The 10455-nt window shown below is 44.5% G+C and overlaps 2 protein-coding genes across 4 annotated transcripts; both read left to right on the top strand.

The window, feature by feature from the left end:
* The first annotated feature begins 494 nt into the window (after nt 1–494).
* LOC141022930 (uncharacterized) lies at nt 495–995 on the top strand. The gene has a single exon (XM_073499218.1). It carries the CDS (start codon nt 495–497, stop codon nt 993–995), a length of 501 nt encoding a protein of 166 aa, XP_073355319.1.
* A 1232-nt stretch (nt 996–2227) lies between these two features.
* Nucleotides 2228–5415, top strand: LOC109762074 (beta-glucosidase 32). 3 transcript variants are annotated; one of them, XM_020320891.4, is made up of 13 exons: nt 2228–2342; nt 2462–2525; nt 2674–2732; nt 2832–2907; nt 2975–3046; nt 3182–3269; nt 3388–3640; nt 3756–3871; nt 3968–4185; nt 4305–4327; nt 4437–4530; nt 4674–4776; nt 4961–5415. In XM_020320891.4, exons 4-13 carry the CDS (start codon nt 2847–2849, stop codon nt 5178–5180), a joined length of 1248 nt encoding a protein of 415 aa, XP_020176480.1. In that variant the 5' UTR covers nt 2228–2342; nt 2462–2525; nt 2674–2732; nt 2832–2846; the 3' UTR covers nt 5181–5415. The 3 variants fall into 3 exon arrangements, with proteins under 3 accessions (XP_020176480.1, XP_040246563.1, XP_020176481.1); XM_040390629.3 differs by lacking the exons at nt 2228–2342; nt 2462–2525 and having other exon boundaries at nt 2557–2732; XM_020320892.4 differs by lacking the exons at nt 2228–2342; nt 2462–2525; nt 2674–2732; nt 2832–2907 and having other exon boundaries at nt 2973–3046; nt 3182–3318.
* Nucleotides 5416–10455: the final 5040 nt, after the last annotated feature.

The raw sequence follows: 10455 nt of genomic DNA, 5'->3' as shown, positions 1-10455 counted from the left end.
CTCATTTCATACCCCTTGCTCACCCTTACAATGTACTTATTGTTGCTCAGGCTTTTGTGGACCACATGATTAGATTGCATGGCCCTCCTAAGCTCATTATCACAGACAGGGACATAATCTTTACTAGCAAACTGTGGAAGGATATTTTTGCTGGTATAAAAAGTGAGTTGAGGTACAGCACAACATATCATCCCCAGACTGATGGCCAGACAGAGAGGATTAATCAGTGTTTGGAAACTTATCTCAGGTGCATGACTACATCTCAACCAAAGAAATAGTGTTCTTGGTTACCTCTGGCAGAATTTTGGTACAACACTACCTACCACACTGCCCTGAAAATGTCTCCCTTCCAAGCACTTTATGGTTTTCTCCCACCTTTGATCTTAGAATTAGTAGTACCAGGCCCAGATGATGAGGAAGCACACAACTTTCTCTCTGCTAAACAACAGATGATTGAGCACTTAAAGGAAAATTTGCAACAGGCTCAAAACAGGATGAAGAAATATGCTGACCTAAAAAGAAGTGAGAGAGCTTTTGAAGTTGGAGATATGGTGTATCTCAAAATGGCTCCTTACAGGTTAGCAGCCTTTGGATTCAGAGGTGCATTAAAACTGCAAAACAGGTACTATGGTCCATTCATGATCATCCAGAAGATTGGAAAATTGGCGTACAAGCTGCAGTTCCCTAATCATGTACAAATTCACCCAGTTTTCCACGTCAGTCAGCTAAAGAAGCACATTGGCAGTAAATCTATTCCTAGCCCTAATTTGCCAATGGTGGCAGCCGATGGAACGATCAAAACCGGGCCAGCTCAGGTTCTGCAAGTGAGGCAAGTACCTAGACACAATCTGCCTGTGGTGCAGTGGTACATTCAATGGGAAAATTTGCCTCCGGCCGAAGCAACATGGGAAGACGCGGATTTCATCAAATATGCTTTCCCAGCTTTCTTCAAGGCCACTACTCAGGCGTGGAGGGAAAATCAGCAAACGCCGTGAGGACACGTCGATTCTCAAGGAGTGAGCAATGTCGGGCTAGTTCAATAAGCGTGGCTCAAGATTCAGTTATCGCTGTAGCGTTTCCGGCAAATACCGATTCAGTAGAGGGACGGCTACGATGGCGACCTCCTATCCCAGTCGATCACCACCGTTGGATGGCCGTGACTGTTACTGTTACTTTTGTTGCCTTTTCCGTTAGTGAGCTGTCCTTGCTCTGCCTATAACAGCCGGGTTGTGGCTGGCGAGAGATCATGTTGAATTGCTGAATGCTTTGATCGGGCTAGAACCTTAACACGGTGCCTCCCTTTTATACACTCCATATACCTCAGATCCGAGACAATTCCGCGAGTTAGTTCCTAGAATTACTAAATCATACCCTATAATCCACTCGGGCCTGACATCTGGTCAATTAGCTCACGGCCGCGGCTGGCGGGAACTCGCGACTAGCAAACATACCCATCCATAGCTGGATCCATTCCCAGTTTTCCCCTTCCGAACCCCCAACATCCTCCCCAAATCCCCAAATCAACGAGGCGACGCCGAGCTCCGGCAGAACCGAGTCGCCGCACTCGGGCTCGATCAGTGATCCACGAGCTCGTCCGCCCACCACGACGCCGACAAAGGTCGAGGAGTACGGGGATCTACCTCCGCCGGGCGTCGTCGCCGCGGTCGCGGTGATGGCTGCCGCCGCAGATCTATTCGCGAGGTCACGGTCGCCGCCCATCACACTGGCGCGCAGGTGGTTTCACATGGTAAGTGACAATTTGACATTGATAACTTAAACAATTCCGCCGTACTATACCAAGTAACTACAGTAGTGCTAACCAGCCATTAGCACCCGTCTGTCTCGTTTCATGCGAGCATTTTAAAATGAACAGGAATTGATCGTGTCGTGTTCGTTACTAGTATATGGTGACGATGATCCATGTGAATATATATTAGATCATGCTTTCCGTCAACTCCGAATATCTCGCTGCTTAATTGTTTTTTGTATTTTATGCACAATCTGGATCAGGCGCCCACGTCCCTCAAGAAGTTCAACGACCCAATTAAGTGGCACCCACAGCTTAGATAAATCCCAGCAAGCAACTCGTGCGGCGGTGCAGCTCTTTTAAATTGGGTGCAGAAGTCTTCTTCCTCCCTTTGCATCTCCCTCTCAGCCCTTTTAAATGGCGCGCCGCCGAGCAGCGATTGGCATTGCAGCTCCACGCGGTGATCATGGCGCCGCCGCTCTTCGTTCTCCTCCTCCTCTGCCTTGCCACCTTGCCGAGAGACACCGCTGCTGCGCTGACCCGCCATGACTTCCCCGACGGGTTCATCTTCGGCGCGGGCACCTCAGCCTTCTAGGTACTTCTACTTCCACCTTTCACTCTGTCTCTGTATGTTGCAAGTTGAGCAAAGTTCCACGGTTCAAAACATAAATAACGCTGCGGACAAGGAGGTAAGTAATATTTTTGACGCTTTAGGTGGAAGGGGCTGCTGCAGAAGGTGGGAGGAAGCCCAGCATCTGGGACACCTTCACCCATCAAGGTCAATTTTCAGATTATGATTTGTACTATTACTCATCATACCAGCATCGCTCATTCATTTGCAATTCACTCAACACCTGCAAAACATATCTTGCGATGGGGCCTCCAGGATCTAATTTCTGGAATTATTGTGCTGATGAGCATGGCAGGTTACTCCTATGATAAATCTACCGCAGATATCTCAGCAGATCAGTATCACCATTATAAGGTTGTTGTCAAGATCTAGCACCACTTGAAAATAAAACGCAAATGGGACACAGGTGAATGCTGACTAATCAAACAATTTAAATTTATTTTTTGACATTAGGATGATGTAAAACTTATGTATGAGATGGGTTTAGACGTGTACAGATTCTCCATCGCATGGCCCCGGCTTATACCAGGTAACCATACAGTAGTTGAGTAGTACATCTCTGGATTTTTTTTATATACTGAATGCCACCTGTGTAGATGGAAGAGGAGAGATCAATCCGAAGGGCTTGGAGTACTACAACAACTTAATAGATGAACTGATACGGCACGGTAAAGATTAATTTCTGTATCTAAAACATAAACATGTTGCAGTAGTAGCAACCTTTCCTCTCCTTGCTGCAATCTTGAGAAATTCAGTCTGATGTCTGATCTCGATCAACCAATATTTCCTGGCATGTGTTGCAGGCATACAACCTCATGTCACAATCTACCATTTCGATCTCCCTCAGTCTCTTCAGGATGAATACAACGGACTGCTCAGCCCCAGATTCATGTGAGTGCAACAACCTTTGGGGCACCATCTCTGACACCCGCAAATCAAGGTTGCTGAATCAAGACGAAGATCCAGAGTTTTCAGATGCTCTGCATAAACTGAATGTGTTATGTTGCAGAGACGATTACACCGCGTATGCCGAAGCCTGCTTCAAGAGCTTCGGGGACAGGGTGAAGCACTGGGTCACCGTCAACGAGCCCAATATAGAGACCATAGGAGGCCTCGACAGTGGCGTGTTGCCACCGCAGCGCTGCTCCCATCCCTTCGGGAACTGCACCAGGGGTGATTCTACGACAGAGCCATACATAGCCGCGCACCACCTCCTGCTTGCACATGCCTCAGCAGTGTCCCTGTATAGAGCCAAGTATCAGGTAATTCTCATATCTGTGTCCTTGAGTCCTAACCTGATACTACATATTAGTAGATGCAGTAGTTGACTGATACTAGTCATTAACATGACCATGCAATGCAATCCTCACTCTATAGGCAACTCAAAGAGGGCAGATAGGAATTACTCTCTTGGGTTGGTGGCATGAGCCAGCTACCGATTCATCGGAGGATGCAGCTGCTGCAACGAGGATGAATGACTTCCACATTGGATGGTTAGTACTTAGTTTATGTTGAAATGCATCATAACTGAATTTTAAATGCTAATTTTGTGGGTACAAGCAGCACGAACTCATGCCATCTCTGGGCAGGTTTATGCATCCTTTGGTGTATGGGGACTACCCTGCTGTGATGAGGAGCAGGGTAGGCGCACGGTTGCCGGATTTTACAGCGGAGCAGTCGAAGAAATTGCCCGGATCATTTGACTTCGCCGGCTTCAATCACTACCTTGTTGTTCGGGCGCGAGCCCATGATAGCGCGTTCAATACGAAGCAGAGGGACTACTATGCTGATGCATACGCCATCGCAAGTAAGTACCTAGTACTCCGTATTAGATGTTCCCATCTATCTTTGTTTGAGAAATGCGTCATCACTGATGCAAGCCAACCTCACCTCACTAACATGCACCATTTTCTTGCCTGGGTTCAGATCCGTTCGATGATATCCAAGAGGTATTTATACATAAAGCACAAGCCTTCTGGTTTCATTTCAAATGACTGAAGTTTTCTTCCTTTCCTTCTGAACCATAAGGTGTGTACTTTGTATTGATATAACATGCAGGGCCACCTTGAGTATGCTCCTTGGGCTCTAGGGAGGCTACTGGACCACCTGAAGCTCAAGTACGGGAATCCACCAGTCATGATCCATGAAAACGGTAAGCTGGAAAGAAAAGAAAAAACTGCTTGCTGCATATGCTATCCTTCTTCCAGAAGACAAGCTGACACCATGAATACCTGTTAGGGTGGTTTGATCTGAAATGCAGGACACACTGACCTCTGTAAAATCAAAATGTTTCAGGATACGCAGACGCCTCCGAACTCCCGCGGAAGGTCGAGTACGAGGACGACGACAGATCAGAGTTCCTGCAAGATTATCTGGAAGTTCTCTATCTGTCCATAAGGTGATTTTTCTGTCTCTGTCGTGTTTTAGTATGCATCCTGAACGAAATGTCAAACCTCCAACCAAAGCCATGTCCGGAAGAGGATGTTAGCACAAATTCAGTCGAGACTCTTGGGCTCAAGAAACATGCATGGAATCCAATTGGCTTCTGATAGAGTGAGGGCGGCTGTGTACACTGGTTGCAGGAACGGATCAAACGCGCGGGGATACTTCGTGTGGTCTTTCCTCGACGTTTTCGAGTTCCTCTTCGGCTACCGCTCGCGGTTCGGCCTGTGCGGCGTCGACATGAACGGCGAGGGGAGGACAAAATACGTGAGGAACTCTGGCCGCTGGTACTCTGGCTTCCTCAAAGGCGGCGAGCTGCGGCCGGCGTCGTCGTCGGGGAAAGCCTACGTCGCCGCGTGACTTGGGCTTCTGCACACGTTTTCGTTGTCGTTGAGGCCATGGCGCCGGTGCCGCTTTGGTTGTTTTATTAATTCTCTTCTCTATCTGTATATTTCTCCGTGAAACATTGAGTTGTGTATTTGGACGCGCCAGCATCACCTTAAAATTACTTTGGGATGCAATGTACTTCTCGTGCGTGGCATCGGTCAAATTGACGATCTCCAGAAAAATGTGCAGCCTTATTATAAACTGAAAAGGGGCGAGTACTCGTATTTTGATTTCAAAAAAGAAAAAGAAAAACGAACAGAGATTTGCAGTTAACATGCATCATCATTCATGCAATTCAGGCTCGCTAACGTGCGATGTTTTCCTGCCAAAAGAGTATTACATCGTATAGATCTCCAAGAACATCGAGGAGAACATGGTATTGAGAATCAAAGAGAGAGAATACACTTTTGCGGTGTGTTTGTCGAGATCCGATGAATTGTGGATTTATGATCAGTTTATCTATGAATATTATTTGAATCTCCTCTGAATTCTTATATGCATGATTTGATATCTTTGTATTTCTCTTCGAATTATCGGTTTGGTTTGGCCAACTAGATTGGTATTTCTTGCAATGGGAGAGGTGCTTAGCTTCGGGTTCAATCTTGCGTGATTTCACCTAGTGACAAAGTAGGGGTAGCGAGACACGTATTGCATTGTTGCCATCGAGGATAAAAAGATGGGGTTTTCATCATATTGCTTGAGTTAAGTCCTCTACATCATGTTATCTTACTTAATGTGTTACTCTGTTCTTATGAACTTAATACTCTAGATGCAGGCAGGAGTCGGTCGATGTGTGGAGTAATAGTAGTAGATGCAGAATCGTTTCGGTCAACTTGACACGGACGTGATGCCTATATTGCATAATCATTGCCTTGGATATTGTCATAACTTTGCGCTTTTCTATCAATTGCTCGACAGTAATTTGTTCACCCACCGTATTATTTGCCTTCAAGAGAGAAGCCTCTAGTGAAACCGCGGGTCTATTTTCCATCATATTAGTTTCTGATCTACTCTCTTGCAATATTTTATTTTCAGATCTATACACCAAAAAAAACCAAAATATTTTATCTTTTGTTTAGTTCTATTTATCTATCTCTATCAGATCTCACTTTTGCAAGTAACCGTGAAGGGATTAACAACCCCTTTATCGGGTTGGGTGCAAGTGTTTGATTGTTTATGCAGGTATTGGTGATTTGCGCATTCTTCTCCTACTGGATTGATACCTTGGTTCTTAACTGAGGGAAACACTTATCTCTACTGTGCTGCATCACCCTTTTCTCTTCAAGAGAAAAACCAACGCAAGCTCAAGAAGTAGCAGGAAGAATTTCTGGCGCCATTGCCGGGGAGATCTACGCCAAGTCAAGATCTACATCAAGCCTACCAAGTACCCATCATAAAACTCTCATCTCTTGCATTACATTATTCGCCATTTGCCTCTCGTTTTCCTCTCCCCCATTTCTAATACGATTTTCAAAAAGATTTGCCTTTTTATTCGCCATCTTTTCGTATATCTTTTTGCTCGTTTGCTATCTTTGCTTGTGTTTCCATGTGCCTTCTACTTGCTTGCATCTTTGCTTGCTAAAAATCTTTTGATATGGATCCACTTAAAGTTTTCTACTTGGATCATCTTTGATCCATATGTGCTCGTGCTGAAACCCCAACTAGTTTAGTTGAGGGAAAATCTTTAGATGAGCAGGCTCATTTTGTGCGTCACCGTTTGTCTGAAAAAGGGAGACTCTTATGGAATCAAATAAATTGTTTGCTATGTTATTCTTGGAATCTTTGTGAACTTTGTGATTTTACTTGTTGCTCTAAGAACCCTAAAAAACACCTTCCCTACCTATGTGAGTTTAATGATAATGAAATCTTATCTTCTTATGAAAAGGGTGTTTACAGTTACTATGATATCGAACAAATTGAAGAATTTGTTGCTTTTAAGGGTGCTTATGAAGTTGCTTCTTTGATTGAAAAGTATATATTACTCTTTAAAAATCTGAAAATTTTGACATACTTAAATATTGCTATGAAAACTATGCTCATAATGTCTATGTCAAAGAATTTATTGGGAGAATGTCCGCTGCTTTGGAAGAAAATAATGATATGCATGAATCTATAGATAATTATGATTCCGTTGATTTGATTGAGATATCCCTTGATGAACATGATGCTTGCTATTCTTATGCCCATGATGCCAATATTAATTATGCTTATGGAGATGAACTCGCTATAGTTCCTTATGTTAAACATGAAATTATTGCTATTGCACTCAAACTTGATAGTTCCTTCAATGAAAAGCATGATTGCAATGATGTTATTATAAATTCTATGAATGTCAATTGTGCTAATAATATGCAAAACCCTAAGCTTGGGGATGCTAATTTTGCTATGTCTACTACTTGTTGCAATGATCATGATTGGAGTGATTCTTCTTATGATCTTGAAAATTTATTTAAGCCCCATGATGAATATGAGATTGATAATAATGTTTGCAATAATATTGAAAGTGGGTTTGGAAGAGTGTCAACTTTAGACCCCACATATTTGGAGAATGTTCAATCTTATGAATTTTTTGATAAAAGTGGGTTTGGAGAGGTCATGACTTTAGTTAATGTTAATCCCACTATTTTGGAAGAGTGTCAACTTCGCATGCATGTGGATCGTGTTGAGAATATGTTATGTGATAGCTATAGTTGAATTTTCTTATGATCCTACATGTAATTATTATGAGAGAGGAAAATATGGTTGTAGGAATTTTCATGTTACTAAATTAGCTCTCTTCATGTTGAAATTACTACCATCTCTTTCTTCTTCCTTGCATATGCTAGTTTTTGCTTGCCTTGACAATTTGTTTGCTTATAAAATGCCTATTGAAAGATCGTGGATGTCGCCTAGAGGGGGGGGGGGGGTGAATAGGCGCTTTAAAAATAATTACGGTTTAGGCTTGAACAAATGCGGAATAAACCTAGCGGTTAATTTGTCAAGCACAAAACCTACAACAACTAGGCTCACCTATGTGCACCAACAACTTATGCTAAGCAAGATAAACTACTAGGTGATAGCAATATATATGACAAGAAACAATATGGCTATCACAAAGTAAAGTGCATAAGTAAAGAGCACGGGTAAGAGATAACCGAGGCACGCGGAGACGACGGTGTATCCCGAAGTTCACACCCTTGTGGATGCTAATCTCCGTTTGGAGCGGTGTGGAGGCACAATGCTCCCCAAGAAGCCACTAGGGCCACCATAATCTCCTCACGCCCTCGCACAATGCAAGATGCTGTGATTCCACTAAGGGACCCTTGAGGGCGGTCACCGAACCCGTACAAATGGCAACCCTTGGGGGCGGTCACCGAATCCGTACACGTTGGCAACCCTTGGGGGCGGTCACCAGAACTCGTCAAATTGCTCGGGGCGATCTCCACAACCTAATTGGAGACCCTGACGCTTGCCCGGAGCTTTACACCATAATGATTGAGCACCAAACACCACCAACCGTCTAGGGCGCCAAGGCACCCAAGAGGAACAAGCTCTAGGGTGCCCAAACACCCAAGAGTAATAAGCTTCTCAAACTTCACTTCCACGTATCACCGTGGAGAACTCAAACCGATGCACCAAATGCAATGGCAAGGGCACACGGAGTGCCCAAGTCCTTCTCTCCCAAATACCACCAAAGCAACTAATGCTAGGGAGGAAAATGAGAGGAAGAACAAAAGAAGAACACGAAGAACTCCAAGATCTAGATCCAAGAGGTTCCCCTCACTTAGAGGAGAAAGTGATTGATGGAAACATGGATCTAGATCTCCTCTCTCTTTTCCCTCAAGAACTAGCAAGAATCATTGGAGGGATTGAGAGTTAGCAAGCTCGAAGAAGGTCAACAATGGGGGAAGAACACGAGCTCAAAAGATAAGGTTCATTGGGGAAGAAGACCCCCTTTTATAGGTGGGGAAAAATCCAACCGTTATGCTCACAGCCCGCACCGAGCGGTACTACCGCTCCAAGGAGCGGTACTACCGCTAGGGCGGTAGTAGCCCTTTGAAACACAACAGCGAGGAGGCAAAAAAGCTAGAAGAACCGTCAGAGCGGTAGTACCGCTTGACCTCACGGTACTACCGCTAGGGGTAGTGGTACTAAAAAAATTACATCCGTGCCTACCACCGCTGTACTTGTGACGAGTTTTTTGTCCCGAGCGGAAGTAGCCATGGAAGTAGTCGCGGTAGTACCGCTCCAAGCGGTAGTACCGCTCCCAAGAGCGGTACTAAAAAATTACATCCGCAGCAGCCCCTTTTAAGGACACCAAAACTGACACAATTTCTGCAAACGGACTCCGAATTCGACGAAACAAAGTTTGTTGGAAAGCTAGTGTCAAGGGCTAACACAATCTTGATAGAAATATCAATAAGAAGCAAATGAGAAAAGGCCCAAAAGAAAATGGTGAGAACCCTTCCTCGGATAAGACCGGTAAAACCTCCAACACCGAAAACATCATAGAAGACGCATGCAAACTCTGTTTTCGATGAACTCAAGCTTGTCATCAAGATGACCATAAGCTCTAAGACTCACAAAGAGAACCAAACAACAACCAAGAAACATGATGCAAGGATGCAATGGTTTGAGCTCTCAACAAACGATACGATCAAGCTACTCACTTGAGAGCCCCCCTTGATAGTACGGCTATCGATCCTATAACCCGGTCTCCCAACTACCACCATGAGACCGGTAAAATAGAAAACCTATCAAGGGCAAACCTTTGCCTTGCACATGATCCACTTGAGCTAGATGATGACGATCTTGTCCTCCTCAAGATGGACCACCTTTCTTGATTGCGTTGGGTCGATGGAGACTAGATGATTGCTCCCCCATACTCCACTATGGGTGAGCCACTCTTCGGCACATCTTCACAAGTCCATTGACACCACAATGGATGGCAAGCTTCAAGCACTTGATCTCTTCGTGATGCTCCACTTGAACTTGCACACGGCAATCTTGATGAAGATCACCACTTGATGTCATCCTTTCCATGGGTTGTATGATATCTTCCTCTTGACGCAAGCCCATGGACACGTACCTAACCCCACATAGACTCTCACATAGACCATGGGTTAGTACACAAAGTGCAATGGACAATGCTTACCATACCATGGGCTCACTTGATCCCTCTCGGTACATCTTCTACGCTTTGTGAGTTTATCAACTTGATTCACTCTTGACTTAGTCTTGATCAACCTTGAATCTTTCCAACTCTCTT

Source organism: Aegilops tauschii, chromosome 5, assembly GCF_002575655.3.
Source record: "Aegilops tauschii subsp. strangulata cultivar AL8/78 chromosome 5, Aet v6.0, whole genome shotgun sequence".
NCBI classification, from domain to species: Eukaryota; Viridiplantae; Streptophyta; class Magnoliopsida; order Poales; family Poaceae; genus Aegilops; species Aegilops tauschii.
This window is presented reverse-complemented; position numbering and strand designations above follow the sequence as displayed.

Excerpts from the sequence above, each read along its gene's own strand:
- LOC109762074 (XM_040390629.3), top strand. The coding sequence starts at position 2,661 with ATGAGCATGGCAGGTTACTCCTATGATAAATCTACCGCAGATATCTCA. Across the intron at positions 4,328-4,436 it reads CGTTCGATGATATCCAAGAG|GGCCACCTTGAGTATGCTCC; the intron begins GTATTTATACAT and ends TATAACATGCAG. Across the intron at positions 4,777-4,960 it reads GTTCTCTATCTGTCCATAAG|GAACGGATCAAACGCGCGGG; the intron begins GTGATTTTTCTG and ends CACTGGTTGCAG.
- LOC141022930 (XM_073499218.1), top strand. The coding sequence starts at position 495 with ATGAAGAAATATGCTGACCTAAAAAGAAGTGAGAGAGCTTTTGAAGTT.